Source organism: Emydura macquarii, unplaced genomic scaffold, assembly GCF_026122565.2.
Source record: "Emydura macquarii macquarii isolate MOO-44397 ecotype Brisbane River unplaced genomic scaffold, CSIRO-AGI_Emac_v2 contig_2897, whole genome shotgun sequence".
Classification (NCBI taxonomy): Eukaryota; Metazoa; Chordata; order Testudines; family Chelidae; genus Emydura; species Emydura macquarii.
The window spans coordinates 12,936,954-12,958,011 of NW_027133034.1; the positions used below are offsets into that span (position 1 = coordinate 12,936,954).

At 41.1% G+C, this 21,058-nt stretch overlaps 1 protein-coding gene across 7 annotated transcripts in view; it reads left to right on the forward strand.

The window, feature by feature from the left end:
• The window catches only part of LRRC2 (leucine rich repeat containing 2), a 114,995-nt gene extending 99,194 nt beyond the window's left edge, over positions 1-15,801 (forward strand). For all 7 annotated transcript variants that reach the window (XM_067568576.1, XM_067568577.1, XM_067568575.1 and 4 more), the window contains 4 exons: positions 6,479-6,624; positions 12,248-12,403; positions 14,039-14,175; positions 15,185-15,801. In XM_067568576.1, the coding sequence (XP_067424677.1) occupies positions 6,479-6,624; positions 12,248-12,403; positions 14,039-14,175; positions 15,185-15,234 (489 nt within the window). In that variant the 3' untranslated portion in view covers positions 15,235-15,801. The remainder of the gene's footprint in view (positions 1-6,478; positions 6,625-12,247; positions 12,404-14,038; positions 14,176-15,184) is intronic.
• Positions 15,802-21,058: the final 5,257 nt, after the last annotated feature.

Below are 21,058 nucleotides of genomic sequence, written 5' to 3' on the forward strand. Positions count from 1 at the left end.
ACTAGACTCTAAATATGCATATGTATTTGCATGACGGAGCATGACCGCTCTTAAAGAGAAATTACCATGACCCTGCTAACAGTCATATTCTTCTGCAAAAAAATCTTGGTAAGAATAATTTTAAAAAATACATACTAAAGAAATGTTAAGGGCATGATTTAAATGGACAAGGGCCAGTTAGCTAAGAGTTAAAGCTAGAGCACTGACCTCAGCTGTTCTCGTCATAATTATCGCAGCACAGATATTGTCCCAATCCTGCAAATTACTGAATGCCTCCTGCAAAGTGTTGAGAGCCATCCACACCTTGTGGGACAGGTTGGGTGACATCCTGGCCTCATTAAAGTCAATGGTGCCAAATACATCTTGACTTCTTTGGGGCCAGGATTTTATTGCAAAATTGGGCTACTCATATATTAGGTCACCGATTATTTGGAGAGAGCTGAAAGTAGTTGGGCATAGCTGGGTTAATTCTCTGTATTTCCTGGCTTATGTTGGTTTTAGTCAGATTCTGTTTCTGCCACAGAATATTTATATTTAATTTAATAGGTTTGTTTTTTTTCTGACTAGGTATTAATATAATTTCAGATCTTTGTATTTGCTAATGCTATGCAATGGGCAGCTCATGCTAAAACCAAAAGCAACAGACCTTATCAGTAAATCCCTTTCAATGACAAAAATAAGCAGAAATGAAAACACACCCATTAATCAAACAACTCATTCAACTCTGGGATATGATGTCCTTTTCTCTCAACTGAAACTTTAACTGTCAGAGAGAAAAGAAAAGCAATGGAGCTCTGGAATGCTGCAAAGACTATTTTCTTTAAAAGTAAAATTATTAAGATAAGGAGCAATGTGGGTAGTTTGTCAAATAAAGATGACAATTATGATTAACAGGAAGGACTGCAATAACTGTGTCCGGGTAGTTAGACTGTCAAATGTAGCTAGTGTTTAAAATGGAGCTTGCATAAAGCCTATATTCTGACTGATTGAAAGTCAGATAACAAAGTTAAATAGCAAAAATAAACTGCTTAAGTAAAAATGATAAGGTGGGCAGGCTTGTTTATAAATGAAATGTTATAGGAAGTGCAAAAATCCATTAGTCTTTCAAAAGGAAATAAATATATATAGGATTTCCTTTAGTAAATATAATACATAGCTGCCATAATTTCCAGTATGTCATATCCCCCAGGGGTTTGTTGGTAGCATTTCAGTGACAGATTAAATAAAAACTCCATTTTTCTGGAACACAGTGTAGAAACCCGACAAATTTTGTTAAATATTGCCCTAAAAGAAAGCACAATGAAGGCTTGTAGCCTACACAGTATAATCAGAGTCCCATATATTCTGTGGCATGCCAAACCAAAGTTTTGTATCAAGACAATCCAATTTCTGTGGCAAATTTATTTTTTGTGGGATTGTAAACTATGAAGAAAAACAAAATTAAATATTAAAATGATCTTTTGGCAATAGCGTATAATAAATGGAAAAAATAGTTACACTTAGAACACACAGTCATGCTGTACTGATGTTCCTTTTACCATGTAATTCAGTAAAACATTTTGGTTTTGTATGTTTTCCTGTTTATGCTGCTGAAGAAATTTCAGTTTGCCACAGAATTCAGTATTAACATTTCATAACTGTTTCAATGTAGCATTGGTCTGGGAAAACTGAAGTGTTTGGCAGCTTGTAAATGGGGTGATGTCAGGTAGGGCCTCTTGGAAGTGAGAGACCAGGGATCTTGTTATTTGGGGCGGGTTTGCAGCATTTGCATGGCATCTGGTGGTTTGGAGCTCTGTTTTAATCCCGACCTTGCCAGACCATGTGTCTGTTCCATTCATCCTTTCCATGTCAGAACCATAGAAACAGTTTTAACAATTTAATTCTTTTGAGTTGAGAGAAACTCGAACACCTTGTATGACAATTTTGGAAAATGAAACGACACACAGTTCGGAAATAAGACACATCACTCTTTAAAATGTTTTCCTGGCAGCTTTGACTCACTTGTGAGGGGCTTCTACTTTGATGCTGCCTCAAAGCAGCTTTAAAGTGAAAGCAGGCAGATTTTTAAGTTGTATCTTGACTTAGAGAGAACCTCTGTGCCTCTGTCTTGATTCTGAAGGCTGAATTTCATAGTATCCTCTGTAATCCAATATTCTTCAACAAAGCTCTTTGAATAGGTTCCCTCAAGTTCTAAAGCCTGTTCTTGGAAAGCTGGCAGTAATATCAGGTTGTGTCTGAAAGGAAGCTAAGGCTTTGACACAGCATCACACTGGGAATATGAACATTTTAAAGGAGCAGCGTCGAGTTAAATATTAAGGGTGAAATTCTGCCTTCATTGAAATTTAATAGAAGTTTTGCCATTGTCTTCAGTGGTGCCAGGATCTCATCCTGGAAAAGTAAATTCCCTTACCTATGTCACTAATAATACCCTGCATTATTACAAATGAAATAATTTTAAAAATCATACTTTCACTTGTTTATGCGGTTCTTCTTTTCCTTTATGCTGCTTTTCCTGGTGAGGGTTGTGAGAGTAGGGAAGACTAGAGCTCCCTTTCCTCTGCAACAGGTTCTTCTACTTCTCCTGGGGGATTCCCAGGTGTTCCCAGGTCAGCTGGGAGACATAAATCCTCCACCATGTCCTGGGTCGGCCTGGGGGCCTCCTTCCAGAGGGACGTGCCTGGTATAATTCCAAAGGACACCTACTGGGGGCATCCTTATTAGGTGCCCAAACCACCTCAGCTGACTCCTTTCAATCTGGAGGAGGAAAACGTCTACTCCAAGGCTTTTCTGAATAGCCAAGCCCCTCATCATATCTCACAGAGTCAGTCCAGCCACCCTGTGGAGAAACCTCATTTCCACCGCTTATGCCCACGATTTCGTCCTTTTGGTCATTACCCACAATTCATGTCCGTAGGTTGTTCTGTAACCTGAGAGCTTCATCTGAAAACTTAACTCCAGCTTCACAACCCTGGATTGGTACAGCACCTGTATCATTACCGCGGCTACACTAATCCGCTGGTTAATGTTATGCTTACCATCACTTGTGAACAAGACTGTTAGATACTTACATTCTTCCACTAAGGGAAGCTGCTTCCCCTTCACCTGGAGAGAGCACTCCACTTTCTTCCAGGAAAGAACCATGACCTCTGATTTGGAGGTGTTGATTCTTATCCCACACATTTCACACTCGGCAGCGAAGTGTTTGAGTGCGCATTGGAGTTCACAGTCTGAAGAAGCAAGAAGGACAATATCATCTGCAAACAGCGGAGATGCCATCTCCAAGTCCCATATTAGATACACTCCCCAACATGGCTGCGCCTTGATGTCCTGTCCATGAAGATCACAAACAGGAGTGGGGACAGGCCCTTGGTGGAGTCCAATGCCCACCTTGAATGACTTTTGACAATGCCAAGAATGTGGACACAACTCTCACTCTGGGAATAGAGGGACTGGATGGCATGCAGCAGCAGCACTGGCACCTCATACTCCTGCAGCACTTCCCACAGGAGATCTCAGGGAACGTAGTCATAAGTCTTCTCCAGGTCTACAAAACAAAGGTAGACAGGTTTAGCATATTTCCATGACCTTGAGTACCTGTGAGAGAGCAAAGAGCTGGTCTGTTGTTCCATGTCTGGGACAGAAACTGCACTGTTCCTTCTGAATCCGAGGTTCAGCTAATGGGTGTAGCCTCTTCTCCAACACACTGACAAAGGCTTTGCCGGGGAGGCTGAGAAGTGTGATCCTCCTGTTTGTTGAGACACACCCTCTGGTCTTCTTTCTTAAAGATTGGGATCACTATCCCGGTCTGCCATTCCCGAGATACTGCCCCCACCTTCCATACAACATTGAAGAAGTACGTTAACCATGACTCCCACACTTTATCCAGTGATTTCAACATCTCCAGGCGAATTTGTCCACTGCTGCTGCCTTACTGCTGTGAAGGCACTTTACTGCTGTAGCGACCTCATCAACAGTAATAGATGTGGTCTCACCGGGGGCTTCCTGAAAGGAAGGCATGTCCACTGAGTTGAGTAGTTCCTCAAAGTGCTTCTTCTACCTCTCAACAATCTGCTCAGACACGGTCAGCGTTTCACCACCCTTGTTGAGATCAGCCTGGGCAATGTCCTGCCGACCCCTCCTAAGGCGAAGAATGTTTTGCCAGAAGACCTTTGAGGCTATCCATTAGTCATTTTCCACGGTCTTTCCAAAATCCTCTCAGGACCGGGCTTTCACTTCAATGATCGCCACAGCCCTCCTAGTCCGCTGGTACTTCTCAGTCGTAACAGGAGTCCTATTCACAAGCATTTCTCAGAAGGCCTCCTTCTTTGCCTTGACAGCTTCCCTCACCACGGGTGTCCACCAGCGGGTCCTAGGATTGCCACGATGAAAGGCACCAACCACTTTCAGACCCCAGCTTTTCATGGCTGCCTCAATGATTGAGGCCCTGAACATAGTCCACTCGGACTCAATGTCCATGACCTTGCCTAGAATGCAACAGAAGTTCTTCTGGAAGTGGGAATTGAAGTCTTTCCTCACATAGTCCTCCACCAGATGTTCCCAGGCAACATGCACTGATCATTTGGGCCTCCGTATCTATCCGGAAGCATCCAATGTGTCGGATCCAACTCACCACCAAGTAGTGATTGGTTGACAGGTCTCCTCCTCTCTTCACCTGGGTGTCCAGAACATACAGTCTTAGGTCTGATGAAATTATTATAAAATCAATCATTGATCTTCATCCCAAGGTGCTCAGGTACCAGGTATGTTTATGAGCAACCTTGTGTTTGAACATGGTGTTTGTTGTAGACAATCCATGACTATCATAGAAGTCCAACTCCTCCAAGGATTGTTACCTTGTTGTGGTGGAGGGGCTTTTATTTTCCAGTGAAACTCAGGGCTATGTCATCTGAGTTTAGTGCTCCTGGTAGGGTCACCCTTGGTGAACAGGTCTGGGGAGAAGGTTCCAGACTAGAAATGATCCATTCTAAGACCCTCATGAAGGCCCAAAAATGACCACATGGACCTCACCTGGATTAGGGATAACGGGACCCACCCCTGGAGCCAGACCTGGAAGCGGTGTCAGGCAAGTGTCTGGTGGCTGGGCCACCCATGTAACCCGACGAGGCTCAGCCCGAAAAGGCAACATAGACCCGCTTCGTGGGTCCACCACCCGCAAGGTGAAGAGTGAGGGCCGAGTGCGATGCCAGGATGGCAGCAGAAGGGATGGACCACAATGGATTGGCCCTCTGCAATGGAAACTGGCTCTAGGGATGTGGAACATCACTTTGTTGGTGCGGAAAGAGCCACAGCTGGTGGAAGAAGTGGAAAGATACCAGCTATATATAGTTGGCCTCACCTCCACACATAGCAGGGGCTCTGGAAACAAACTTGTCAACCGATAGTGGTCTCTTTCCTACTCTGGAGTGGGCCATGGTGGGTGTGGGGTTACTCACAAGTCCCCCCTGTTTATGCTGTTTCTTTACAACATTTTCCCTGAATTCTAAAGTGCTTAGGTCAAGTACAGGTAAAGTCCTGTGCACATCTGACTTCAGGACCGGGGTCCCTGGGCATAGCTTATCATTTCATATACATGCTTAGAATTTAAAGACATAATTTCCATTCTTAAAAAATCTTTTTGTTAACAGTGCTACTTCTTTGACAGTCACTTAAGATATCTGCATAATTTCATGAACACTTGTACTGTAAATGATTTAGTACACAGAGCCCTTCATTTTACACATTTAACTCTTAAACAGGACTTCCTGACATTTGTAGTTAATCTTGGATGCACTAGTAGTTTATTATTTAAAAAATATTCCTGTGACAGGTCTTCAAATAAAAACCTTCAGTGAAATTTTTATATACCTAGTTTGGGACATAGAAAATGTATTATTAAACAGCTTTACTTAAAAAAATTGGACCATATTCTAGGCTGACATGAAATAGCACAGTTCCAGTTCTCAAGCTGTCTTTTAGCTATGCCTTTTCCATGCATTACATGGGTTTTTAGCCAAAGAAGCCTACTTAAAGTAAATAGAATGTATACTGATAAAACCTCCATGGTGCTTTTAAAAATGATTGTTTAGTGTTTATAGTTATCAAAACAGTTTTATTTACTGGCTGTTAGTTTTCTGTACTATTTTGGGGAAAGATCAGGGTCAATCGCTTATCCAAATTACTGATTTCCCAGACTCCAGGCTTCTTTAAAGGGGAAATAACACTTCATATAATTTTTAGAGGTCTCTGGTGGATTTTGAGGTGTTGAAAAGTTCTGGAGGGAGTTATGTCTGGTATTTCTCTATCTAAACAATGATGACTATGATGTGTGTGGCATAATACTGAATACAAATCAGACACATTATGCAGTCCACAGTGCTCCAAGTAGTCTGGAGAAGCAATATTTATTTGAAGAGTGTAATGATTTGCTTATAAGATATTCTGAGGAATGTAACTAAAATGCTGCATTATTTCTTTCCAGCTAAGTAACTTGAAACAAGTCACATTTGTGGATGTGTCAACAAACCAGTTCCCCACTATTCCAATTTGTGTACTCCGGATGTCAAGTTTGCACTGGTTGGATATTAGCAACAACAAACTGAGAGATCTCCCACAAGATATAGACAGGTAGTTCCTTACATTTCATAAACAGGCTCATGAACTAGAAAACTTGTCTAGAAAGTAACATGACAGTAAATTTAATTTACCAATTATTGTTTTAAAGGGACACTTCGCTGGAAAACTCCATTTCCATCTGGAAATGTAGCTTGTATTTTTACAAGTAAAACCTACCATTTCCATTACTGAAAGATATTGGAGAACAAAATATATTTTCCTCAATTTTCCAGTTTGTTAACCATATTGTGTGTAGTCAGTTTCTCTGTTTTGTGGCTAGCTACTTGCTCTTCCTGTCTTATCCCTGACCAACATAACACTCTGTGCAGAGTGCATGTGCACACTCTTCCCCAGGCCCTCCAATATGGAGCTTGCCATATAGAAGCAGCAAACTTGCAAATGAAGGGGCAGAACTGTGCAGCTACAGGGAAGAATATGAGATGGAGAGGAAGGTCAAGCCAAAGCATGCTTAATGTGGCTCATAGACCCTGATCAACATCAGCAGGGAAGCAGACAAATCTGTATGCATTTTTTTAAAATTCCACCCTCCTCCCAATAAAGCCATTATCTACATGCTATTTAAAGGTTAGTCCATCAGAAAACTTATTTATTTAAACTAATCAATTTCAAAAAATTTCAAGATGACAATTTCCTTTTAAGGGATTAGCTGGCATGAGAAATAGAGTGCTTTAGTCATACCACATAGCAGCGTTTCTCCACTTAGAATCCTATAACAAGTTGGTTACTAAACTTTACTTAGTATTTAGTAAAACAAAACATATATCTACTACGGTTATAGAAAACAAGTTATGACCTCTGGCTTCGCTACTCAACTTTATGGTTTTATGGGTAAGTATGAGTGAGGTTGGGACAGTGTCTATTGTGCTTTGGGATTTGTGTTGGTGCTGAATAAGGGGTGTATAATGCGGTGAAGGGTTGTGTGTGTTTGGGGTTATTCTGTGTGATGGTTACGTTTTTGTGTTGGTAGTTGCATTGATTTGTGACTGAGTTGTGCTGGGGTTACTGTGTGAACTGGTTGTGTTGTAATGTGGGTGGTTGTGTTGATTTGTGTCTGGAGGTTGTTCTAGGAGATTTATGTCTAGGGGGTTATGCTAGCGAATTTGTGTTGATTTGTGCAAGTGGCAAATGGGAGTGTGTGTGCTATGGTAAGGGACTCTGTGTTTGGGATTATTGTGTGTGCTGGTTCTGTCATGTGGGTATTTGATTTGTGCCTGTGGGGGGTTGTACTGGGAGATTTATGTCAATTTGTGTGTGTTGTGATAACTGTACCTACAAACTTACCCTAAATGTAAGTTCAACTGTAAGTTCAGTGTAAGTTCATAAGATGTCAGAATAACCTACAACAACAAATGTTGATGGGAAAAGGTATGAAAGGGAGGGAAACTGACTGAATTCATCCAAACAGAAAGATCTACTGATATAACTCAAAGACTGTGTTAAGATTATGCTTGGTAAACATGAAGAATGTGGAACCAGAATTCAGTGAACCCAAATCATTGTGTTGGAAACTAGGCCTAATTGGTGAGCAAAATAATGAGGGGATAGGCTATTCCATCCATCTCTCCTTTATGGGTCCTTAAAGAGAGAGACTTTGGGGAGAAAGATTGGCACCTAGAGCAAGCTTGGCCATCTCGGCTGCCATCCCCACTGTCTCCTAGGTCCCCAGGCCCTTGTCATCCTGATCTTGAGAGATGTCCTGATCAGACTGGGCCAGAGAGAGGGATCCAAGCTGACAACACCACCTTTATTGGTTGAGCAGAATTCCAAACATCAGCAGGGATGAAATGGGATCATGCTTTAACAGCAGCAGCAAGAACAGCTCCAGCCCATCTCAACTAACTCCTTCTTTTTTCCCCAAAGGACAGTTACTTTGATACCATCTAAGAGATTGCCAAACAAAGGCTTTTTTCCATCTAAAAACTCTCTTCAGCTAAAGTGAAAGGGAACAAGGGATGCAGTTAAAATGAAAGCCTCAGTCAATACTGTGACCTGTCTGTGCCTAGGGTAGCCCACCTGAAAATGCCAAAATCAGGGCAGGCTACAAGAAGGAAAGCAGATTCTCCCAAACTGGTGGATAATACTGAAGTTAGATTCCCCAACCAGTCACAAACAGTGCTCCTGATTTCCCACACTAGTTATCAGGAAGCTACAACAAGAAATACATATTATTTATTTATTGCATTTCAGTCTCTGGCTCCCAATAAGCAATGAGGTCCAGTAAAGAAATAAATTTAAACTCTATTCCCTTTACCAAAATGTTCTCCTGATCCCCAAAGGGTCAGCCACATTACCAGATCAATATAAGTTTGGATCTTATCCAAAATCCCATGCTGCCAGCCAATCCTTCAGTAACTAAAAGCAAAAGTTTATTATAAAAGGAAAGAAACAAATAAGAGAGATGTTAAATGGTCAAAGCAATCAGATATATACAAATGACTGCAAAATCCATATATATCAGAGTCTCAGCAGAATTGTGGCATTTGCAGGCTTGTATAGTTCTTCTGGTGTACATCCAGCACCTGGATGGGTCTCAGTCCTTTGGTTCACAGCTTCAGATGTAGATGAGTTGATCCAGAGGTAGGAAACCAGAATGAAGACAAGATGGAGATGGCACAGCTGCATTTTATAGTTTCTGCCATGAGGCTTGTACTTCCTTTGTCCTAAACATAGCCCGACAGCACATGGCATGGAAAAGTCTCGGAGTCCCCTGTCCATAGGCATGTCCTTAGATGTCCAGGTGACTCATAAGGTGTAGTCTCTGGGTTCTTTCACTGGATTCATTGTATATTTGACTTCCTTTGATGGGCCATTAAGGAGGCTTAGTGCTGCTGCCAGCCTCTCTGGCTGTGTTATCCAGAAACACAGCACAAGTTTGAAATACGAATATACCATACATATTTAGAACTCATAATACAAAAATGATACATACACACAAACAATTTTATCATACTTAGTAAATTATAGTCTTTCCAATGGTACCTGGCATGGCATATCTCATATTGCAATATTGAGATCAGTAATATTATAAATGGTCACTCATATACCAGACACCATCACAAATACTTTACGTTTCAAATACTTTAATTGTTTTTCCTTCTTTTCTGTATCTTTAATAAACCATTACAAGGATTTTTAATGGTGTGTTTGCCATGGTACTAAGCAGGCTGAGATCTCTGTATGCCAAACCCTGAACTTTGTTAAACACTGTTTAATGTTGGACAGTGACTGGGTTATGTTAACACCTTTGGCACATATATTCCATCTAAATTAGTGCAACGGCAGCAAATGTGGGGTGCACGCTGCGCTTGTGTTGTGCTTGGGGTTATTGTGTGTTGTTGTGTGGATGGTTCTGAAGAACTGTGGCAGTTGGGCCAAAGTAATCTGCTATCTGTGTAGTCTCCCTCAAACAACCAATGAAATTATTGCATGCAAATTAACTGTAGAGTAAGGGCGTTGGTTGGTTGAGTTACCTCTGATATCACAATGGTCTCGGGCTCTTGGTATGAAATTGCTGTTGCACAGGTGTAATTCATAAAGCCAAAATGGCTAAGAACTTAAAAATCAGATGGTAACAGACTGCAAATTCCAGTAGTGAGTAAACATGGAGATTTTCTGAACAAAGAAGAGCTCTCAGCTATGCTTGTAGCTTTTTTTATTGCTTCACACGGACTCAACTTCAGAGTGACACAGTGGTCCCCAAAAGTTTAGCTCAGTGGTCCCCAAACTTTTTTGGACACGCACCCCCTTTCTCCTGTCTGCACCTCCCCACATTCTCTACCCCCCAGTTAGGGCTGGGAGTGTGACCGCAGTTGGGACCAGGGGCTGTGGCTGGGAGTGGGGCCATGACGGTCAGTGGCCGAGTAGGGAACAGCAGCTGGGGGCCAAGGCCAGGGGCTGAGGCCATGGCCCCAGCCATGCTGCGGGGCCTGAGGCAGGGCCATGGCAGCTGGGGGCAGAGCACGGAACAGTGGCTGAGTGCCAGGCGCTGATGATGTGGCCAGAGTGAGGCCGCAGCAGCCAAGGCTGGGAGCGGGACTGGGGGCTAAGCCAAGAAACAGTGGCTGGGGGCCGAGACTGTGGCCAGAAGTGGGGCCGTAGTCAGGCGCCAGGGGGCTGAGACTGGTAGTGTGGTTGGGCCAAGCCAGGAAACCGCAGCCAGGGCTGGGTGTGCCGGAACAGCTGTCAGGGCAGAACAGGGGGGAGCTCCCTCCCTACCCCCTATGGGGGCTGGCTCGGGCATAGCATTGCTAAGTCCAAATATTAAAAGTCTCCATCAGACCCCTCCAAATCAGGACACTGGATTAAAAATAATGAATTAAAAATATATATACATTTTTGGTTCTTTTTATTAACCGTCTGGTTTCTGAGATTTTAGAGTGCTCTTGCTTCAGTCTTTTCTCTGCAACCATGAGAACTAGAAACTTGCTCTCTTTTTTTTTTAAATAAAAATGTTAAGATTATCCTGTAATATGCTGATTCCAGTCACTGACACTTTAAAAACAAACACCAAATATCATGAGGCTCACAATAAATATCATGAGAGTTGGCAACATTGTAACATGTGCTGCAACATCATGTGCTATCCCTTCAAGAACTCAAGGAAAGGTGAGAATCTCTCATGCAATACAGCTGCATCACTATTCTAGCAGCAGAACCATCATAAATACTGGGTGAATAAGGAAGATATAGTTCCTCAAGTTTTATAGTTTTGGCTCCCACATTCCCTTTCAAGACCAAATGTTCAGCCCCAAATTACTGTTGTGTTAAGAAAGAATAAGTGGTCACAAAACAAATGAAAGAAACCTACTCCCTGTACAAGATTTGGTCTTTTAAATTGATTTCTGTCGTTCTTGTAAGAGTCATGTTACCAGGATTTGGCCTATATTTTGTTCCCATAGTAATAATTATAAGTGGGGAAAAAAATGGAGGGAAATGCATTGCATAGCTAAAACATACATAATGTACATGCAAAAATGAGTGTGGGGGACAAAATTGTGAACTGGTGGTCTATATGTTCAGGACTTTCTGACAGAATGAGATACACAAGAACTTTGCATCATGTTGTATGGCATAGCATTGTGTGCACACACCTTCACTGCACCACGAAAGTGCACACTGCTCCTTTAACAATGAGAGTTCTGTAGCACTTTAAAGACTAACAAATTTAATTTCACTAGGCATAAGCTTTCATGGGTTGCATCTGAGGAACTGGGGTGCAGTGCAACCCACGAAAGATTATGCCTACTGAAATTAAATTTGTTAGTCTTTAAAGTGCTACAGAACTCTCATTTTTGCTGTATACAGACTAACACGGCTACCCGTCTGGAACTGCTGCTTTGGCTACTGATCTGGGCACAATGCTTAGTTCTTCTCACAGGTGTATTATTAGCATCTATCTTGTCAAACCATGCATGAAACTTCCCATTGAAGTCAATGGAGAGTTCTCGGAAAATACAAAACTGCATAAGAAAAATGTTTCATGTGAATATTTTCATACTTCTATTGCAGAGGAAGAAATTAGCAGTTGGTGTTTGAATAGATACACACAAATCATAAAAGATCTTTAAAATATATTTGTATTTTTAAGTCAGGTTTCTCTGTTATGTTTCCTTAGGCTAGATGAACTGCAGACACTTCTCCTGCAGAGAAACAAGTTGACTTATCTTCCACGGGCTTTGCTTAATATGCCAAAGCTCAGCTTGCTGGTGGTCAGTGGTGATGATCTAGTCGAGATACCCACAGATGTTTGTGAATCGCCCACAGGTTTAAAGTAAGTAATAGTTAGGGAGAAATGAATAGATTCAGTAGAAAGGTGAGTAACTCAGTGCAATAATGTTCCACAAAAACAGTTTTGCAATTCTCTTTTCCTTTCCTTTCCTTTTATTGGATTCTGCATTCATTCTTGGTGGGCTGGTTATGTGGTTACCTGTGCAACTTCCACCAAATCACTCTTTAAGGGCAATGAAGTCACTGAAGTACAGTGGGGAATTGTATAAGAGTACCTCAAAGTTCCTGATATTTCACCTGCTATTGAGGAGTGCTTTGGTACTCATACTGAGACTGTATTGCCTCATCAACATTCAGTGTTTGTGTCAGTTTAATAATGTATATATCCTCGGTTGAGAGACTATCCTGTGGTTGCAGATCGATGAACTTGTTTGTAAGTCTTTCTCATCTGTAGCTATGATAATCCTATGTCTTGATTTGACACTCGAGATTTAGGACCTGAAATCATTTGAATATGACAGAGCCATTCACGGTAGTGCTACTATGCCATATGATTAATTGAAGTGATATTTTTTTATTTTGACAATAGTGGAAATTTCACTGATTAATTTATTTTTGTTGGTTTAGAGAAATGGTCCAGATTTTAAGATTTATGTACACATACTTTTTGCATGGAATTTATTGAGCGGTTTGTGCAACCATGTGATTTTCATTTTCAAAGTATTAGGCCTGGTCTACACTTACCTTCAAATTTGGCGGCAATCGACAGGAGTTACGCAAGCTATGCAGAGTAGCTTGCGTAACTCCTCTTCTAGGTGGCATCTTCACTGCGCTGCACTACTTGAGGGGATGGTTTTAGCGCATTGACTTGCAGATCGATTGAGCAGGTCTTCACTGACCGCTCAATCAATCCAGATAGATCGATGTGACGGTGGCAAATTCACTGCCTTCAGTGAAGACGTACCCCCAGTTCAGTATATTTATAAACATGACAAAAAGGCACACTGACTGAACTTCTCTGTTGTAAAGGATGTTGGCAAGTAACCATAACTCCCAAGCATGAGCATCATTACCTAAGGAATTCTGACTATATCCTGGAATGCTAAATAAATAGATCAGATATGGTCTGTGTTGGGGTTTCTTGTTCTGATCAGAAGTTGTTGTAGAATTGTGGGACAGCTGGTCAGCCATCCCATAATTCAGAAATACAAATATTGTTGTGAAGTGTAATATGTACAGATGCCCCCAAATACTAAAACTCTGTTCCTACAGGAAAAAATATTGCAGCCTGGATGTACTGAATTGTATTAGGAAGAACAGAGTGTAAAGACAGTGCTACCTAAAATATTTTGTCACTCCATAATAGAAGGATCATTTGTTCAATGACTTAAGCATAGGTTCTTCACAATTCCCACTCTGCCTGTGAGTTGCCACTTTGAAATAATGTGGACTGGCTATTGAAACTCACTAGCCTATTGGTCACTTGAATGGACTGTGTGTGGGATCCACCTGAACAAGACAAGTTAGTATATATCACGCTAGAGATAAACTGATTCAAACTCTGTAACTTTGGAAGAGGAAAAAAAGTTTATAATACAATCAATATTTGACATTAGCAATCTACAGTAGGCTCATGTTAAGAAGTTATCCTTTCATGTTAATATTTGTTTCTCTACAGATTTGTAAGCCTTAAGGATAACCCCCTTGAAACAATCTTGTATCAAGATACTGAAGACATCATAGAAAGTGAACGTGATCGGGAGCGATTTGAAAAAGAATTTATAAAAGCCTACATTGCAGACATAAAAGAAAGAGGTATATGCACTAAATTTTTGGTAAATCTCCCATTATTTCTGATATAAATGTAGATTTCATAAAGATTTCCTGGCCACATCAAGTTAAATGTTTTGGTTATACAAAATGAGATGCCAGAATCAGAGCCCTGGATCTGAACAAACATACATAATCTTTGTAGGGTGTGGTTGTCAACATTCCTTATGGTTATTATTATTCATATTATGGTATGCCATCAGACCCTGACTAGAGAACGGGCCCCGACACTGCACTTGGGATTATATTCTAGAGCTGGATCACCTCCTCTGCTCCCTTAGTAGTTCCACCACTGATACTGATATTAATAACGATATAAATCTGGAGGTGAGAAAAAAACAGAAAATATCAGATCAGAATCTGGCCTTAAAGGTCTTGAAGAGGTGTACAATACAAGGGTGTTGTGATGGAGTTCTAGCATGACTGGTGGGGAAGTTGTCTGAGGAAGTCCATTCATTTGTGGTGTTCCTGGGTTATTTGGTTTGATCTGGGATAATTGACGGATATGTATTTTTTTATCAATGTATTCTTTAAAAATTGTCCTGGGTGTCCAGAGCATTGGATAGATACACATTTATTTTGGTGCAAATTTAAATAAATTATTATTATTACTAGTTATAATAACAAAAACCTAGAGTGTGGTGGGGTTTTTTTTTTGTTTGTTTTTGTAAAACTGATCTGCAAGTCAATAAATATATATTTAAAAATTAGCACATATGTACTAATCCTGTGATGTAAAACAGGCACAAAATATATTCACCTTAGTAGATTCACAATTTCAATTTTAAGGGTACAAGGGACCATTAGGATCATCTAGTTTGACATCCTGCATAACCTAGACTAGTAGAATCTATGAAAACTAGCACACAAATCATTTGCTGTTGTAGTCCACCTTTGAAATAAAGATATCGAGCTATTTCGAGGCAAGGTTTAAATTTAAATGTTTATTTGATCATACAGCTGATTTTTTTAGTATTTTTTTCTCCTTTTACAGAATCTGTGCCTTGCTATACTACAAAGGTGTCATTTACTCTCCATCTCTGAAGATCAAAATTCCTAAAACACTGAAGGATACCAGAAAAAACTCTTTTTGTCTATGTGAATGGAAAATGTTGATATCACGGAGAGTCATAAGCAGTTCTTAAGTAACGATCACAGTATTTGTTACCATACTTGCTTTCAACAGCTACAGTTACAAAATTGCAAGGACTAAATAGCTTTCATCAGATGCCATTTCACTTTTTAAATTAACATTTATTTTCAATTCAACAGCAACAAACACTAAATTATACACTGCTAAGGCCCTGACACTAAAAACACTTGTACATGTGCTGTACTTCACAACTATGAGTAGTAGTATTGGAGTCAATGGGGTTAGTCACAGTAGTAAAGCTAAGCATGTGTGTGTTTGCAGGGTAGGGACCTTAAACAGGAAGCTGGTTTATGTTCTGTTGTGGTTCATCTGAAAAGAGATTTGGTCCTGTTCAAACAATGGAAGTATTAATGCTTTAGAAAATGCATGTGATCTATTATATTTTAAAGACCAAATGACTAATTCAGTGGTTTGCAATAGTTCTTAATGGTAGGCATAAATACATTGTTTATGGGTGATATGTTTACTTTCTGCTGTTCAGAAAGGTTCTTCTCTGGTTTTTCAGTTTAAATAAATTCCAGCAAGTAGACATTCATTATGGAGCCTGTGAAAATACTGTTGCTTTTTTCAAGTATATTACAAGATTTAAATTATCACAAATACTAGTACACTGGTGACTGGAATTTTTGCAGTAAACAACTTTCTAATAATAGTTTGGCCATGGCTTAATAGGACTTTAATCTCTGGGAAGAAGTATGACTGAATAAAACATCATGAATATATTTAAAAACTGAGCACTTTGACTAATGTTGATAGCTCTGAATTACAGTATTTTTGTTAGTATAACAATGAATTATTTTTCATCTAATGCAAATGCCTTAATTGTATAAGTATGATGACTTTACTGGTTATGAAATTTTGTTTTGCTTGTATTGTAATCTTCTGTTATACATAATTCTGTAAGTGTACATACTGTAGAGTGTTTAATGATTTAGTTTTGCATATGAATATTTTTCATTTATTAAATTGACTTTTAATCTAAAAATACTAATTGAAACTTGAAGCCATTTAATTAAAATCATCCTAAGCTATATAAGTGTGAGTGGGGGAGAAACACGTAATAAAGAGTACTATCATCACCAGGATGACATATTATAGCACAGCAATAGCTCTGCTATAGGTGAGATTAAGACCAGTTTCTGGTTAAAGCTCAACTCTCCTAAATGCTGTAAAATCCACATGGTTAATCAGATGGCCTGGAAATTTGGTGAGCCCCATGGGGGCACAGTCACTGATCCAAATTTGGGGCTATTGGACAAAGGGCTTCCTGATATGCAGTTCCCAGATCAAACAGCTTTTCTTAAAGTTGACAAATTATGACAACAGTTGTTTACTCACAGATAGAGGTCAGAACATCACACCAATGTCTCCAATGCTCGAAGTTTACCCCAACAGAATGTTTGGTACCCACCAGCCCTTTAGGGGACATCAAATTAAAATGTTGTTAGAAAAAGAGTTTGCTTCTGCAGTTAGGCATGCTAAGGGTCATGTGCCTATTCACGTGTGCCTAACAAATTACACTGAGCATACATGGACAGAGGAAATAACATTAGCGTTCCAAATTTTACATCAGCTGGATGGTTCAAAGGAATAAGTAGAAGTCCTTTGAACTCGATCTGCCCAGCCAGAGTCGGTTGGAACCTTACCTTCTTCAGAAATTCAGGAAAGGCTGGATCGCATATTGCTAAAACCTGTTTGTGTGAAAGGGTCTATTTTATTTGAAGGACTGTAATTTTTTAAATAGATTTGTGAGTCCCCCAGCCAGGGCTGGATCCTAATTGAGAATCTGGATCTATATATTATATATATACAAAAAATGACATTAAAAGAACATTAGGGTTGCAAAGTCAAGCACTCAAAGGTTAGGAAATGCCAGAATTAAGGATGCCTGGGCAACCTTAATTTGTTCCCCTTCCACATATATGCTTTATGATATCTTTAATTACATGAACACATACTATTTTTTCCATTCAAACTTAATTTGTTATATGGAACCATGGTGATTCTGATTCACACATAACATATGAATGCAGGATCAGGCCATAGAACTAGAATAAAAACACACAAACATGCCCTCCAAAACAACACATCTTTGTAAAAACAGCTGAGCTTCTGCTTTTTCATAATTATTCATAAATGTCATTTGATAATAACTGAGGCTTTTCAATCACAAGATAATTCAATCCTTAATTTGTTAATAAGGACAATATACTGTTCCTATGTCATCAACAACAGCATAAGTTCAAATGAATATCTGCTTAGTTTCAGAAACCAGCTTTGATTTCAGATTGTCTGAAAAATCTATATTTGGGTTTAAGAGGGGGTAGATCTGTTAGTTCTCCAGAGGTTAGGATGATCATCATCTGCATCCCGTTCCAGAAATCAACAATGTAATCTACAAACCAATGACAGCTCACCAACACTACATGGTAAGCAAGGAAGAATATCAGAAATATTACTTGAACAAGTAACAAAAATATTTTATTGCATTTATAAGAACAGTTTTGAAAATATGATTCTATATTATTAAATTATTTTTCTACATATGGCAAAGATAAGATGAGATTCAATGGCCCCCAAACATTATGTAAAATACCTCAGACCAATAATATGGTGTGAAAATAATACAGCTTATTAAACTCTAAGGCCCTGATTCTGTAAACACTTACCAACATGCTCAACTTTAATTGTATGAATAGTCCCATGAGTACTCATTTGCATCACACATGGGTACAACAGATCATACCATTAAAATTACATAAGGGATATAGAGGTTACTGCATGATATTAGAAAGGGAGAAAAGGCTAATTGTATTTAATTAATACTTTATGGCATGAAAGTCATAGAATACATCAATATGATTTTAGTTTCTCTCTTTTATTTACTGATTTCTTGTAAACAGCAGCTGCGGAATGCAAGTTTTCAGTAAATACAAATTTTTGTTGCTTATATCCTTATTATGGCTTTTGTTAAAAGGAGTATTTTAAATCAATTTATTTTCAGGTTTAAAGACTCTCAGGTGATACAGACCATTATCCTCTTACATGTTATGAAGTTCAATAAATAATGCTAGGTAACAGGACCTTACAGATTTTATATATTTATTCATTTTAAGAATTTACCACATACCAACAGAATAGAGGGCTAAACCTATTAGACTTGGGGCAGACCCACTGGTAACACACACAGTCAGGTGCACCATTCCCCTGCTGTCAGCTATTGGTAATGTGGAAGGTACTGGAATTTTGGTCCCTGTTTGGATCCTGCATCTTTCATATCAGCAGTGGATAGCAAGCATTTAATAAATGTGAAGTTCCACCCCTTCTAGCTGGCAGTAACTTTCTGTCTTTTTTTGCCTCACCCAGAGCCTCCTGACGGGTGTGAGAGGTGAAGAATTATTGCTTCTCTACTCCCCCACCACCACCTATTTTTTTAGGTCCTCCTTCAAGCTAGTGAATGACTCCTGTGTCTGCCTCTGCTACTGTTTACAGTTTTCCCAAGTACCAACAATAAAGTTAAATTGTCCCAATTCTTGGCAGGTGGGAGGCTGCACCCATGCTTGCTTGTGGTATCAAGGGTATATTTTTTTACATTCTTCATGAATTGTATAGAACTGACCTTGGTGTCAGATACACATTTTTGTGCTGGTGCTACTCCAGTTTTACAACAGGGTCTGCATTTTTTGGTCCAGGCAAAAGTGAGTACACTTGTTCTTTAGATATTTGGCTTGGAATCAAAAATAGTCTGGCTCCAGGAGGCCAGGTAACCTTGGTGTTACTCTTGATTTATCCCCATGTAACTGAGGGCAGTGTTTCACTGTTGCTAGCTCATAATACTTGGAGTTTTTCCTTCAAACCTCAGCTCTTGGAGTATGAAGTACAAGTATACAAGTACAGAGGATTCTGCTTATTAACAACCTCTTGGTTCCCAGCAAAATTTGCTATTATCCAAGAGTGAAAGACAAGACAGGTGAGGTAATATCTTTTACTGGAACAACTTCTGTTGGGGAGAGAGTCAAGCTTTCAGTATCCTGGGATCAACATGTCTACAACAACAATGCATACAATAAGTGAAAGGCAGGTTTGTGGGGCTTCAATCAGGGAATAAAATGCTGGGATGTGCCTACTATGGCTGCAGACTCACAAACCTGTTGGTGGCCAGGGACTTGTGTTCACCACAAAAGGTATCTGGCTGGGACACCCACATTTCCACCGAATGGGGGAACCTCTGCCAGAGCCCTGGTGCTGCGGGCTCCGAAGGGAGGATGCGGCCAGAGCAAGAGCAGCCTGGGTGAGGTGAAGTGGGGGATGGTGCAGCCTAGATGCAGGGACTTTTCATAGGGAGGGTGGGTGCTGGGGTTCTGCGGAGATGGATGGTACCTCTCCCTGTGACCTCCAGCCTGCGTCTTGCCCTGCCCTGCCCTCCCCTGACACTTGGGCTCCGCATGTCCCAGCACTTCCTTTTCTGGCTGCAGTCCTGCAAACCAACCTGCAGCCAGGGCCTTTCAAAAAGGTTGTTACTAAGCAGCATGCCTTTTGCTAATACAATAGAACCTGCCTATAATTGAGGAGTTATGAACACCTCAGGAATGGAGGTGGTTTGTAACTCTGAAATGTTCGTAACTCTGAACAAACTGTCATGGTTGTTCTTTCAAAAGTTGACCACTGAACACTGACTTCATACAGCTTTGAAACTTTATATGCAGAAGAAGAACGCTGCTTTCCCTTTATTTTTTTCAGTAGTTTACATTTAACACAGTACTGTACTGCATTTGCTTTTTTTCCTGGTCTCCGCTGGGCTGATTGCATACTTCCGATTCCACATGATGTGTGTGGTTGACCTGTCAGTTCCGAACTGAGGTTCTACTGGATCCAAATCCCGTTCCCATTCAAGTCAACGAGATGGGATCCGTTCCCGGCTTTATGTTGCTATTAAGCGAAAGCTGTTGACAAGGGCATTGCTAGGAAGTGGCATCCACTGTAATTAGGTGAGAATCTCGGTTTTCATTTTAAATCTTTTCTAACCTCCCGGCCGCAGGGACGAGCTGGAATTGATGGTCGTCCCTATAAGGGTGCAGGGCCCAGGGCGAAGCGGGATCCTGGTGGCAGCTGCCCACCTCCTGCCTGGTCCCTGGCAAAGTGCAGGCCCCCCCCAAAGCAGGGCCCTGGTGCAGTTGCCCCGATTCACCATACCCTAGGGCCAGCTGGGTTGCCCTGAAGGTTCAGCAACCAAAAGATAAAGACGAAGCCCCCACTTTCGTGCTTAAAAAGAAAACGCCCCTCGTTTCTAAGCCAATCCCAGGTGTTGGGGGGCAGGGGAGCCCCACGTTGGCAGTGCTGGAACTGGCACTTTTTCCTCCCGCCCCTGCTGCTCAGCGGGATGCGGGGATTTACCACCACGGGCAGCAAAAAGGTCCCTGCGGCCTTCGCTAAGCGCGTGCCCAGTTCCCAGGGTGAGAGCAGCGGGTCGCCTCCCCCCCTGGCTCGCAGCTCTGCCCGGCCAGGCACCGCCCGGCGCGCTCTGCCCAGAGGCGGGAAGCCGGCGCCAAAGCTCCGGGGAGCCGCTCGGCGGGTGGGAGGAGGCGGCGTGCAAAGCGGCAGGGAGCGGCTGCAGGGAGGCGCGCGCCGCCGCCGCAGGTGCAGGCAGGTAGCTCGGCTAATGCGCCCAGCGCAGGGGCTATGTAGGGGCGAGGGGATGCGCGGGCGGCCGGTAGC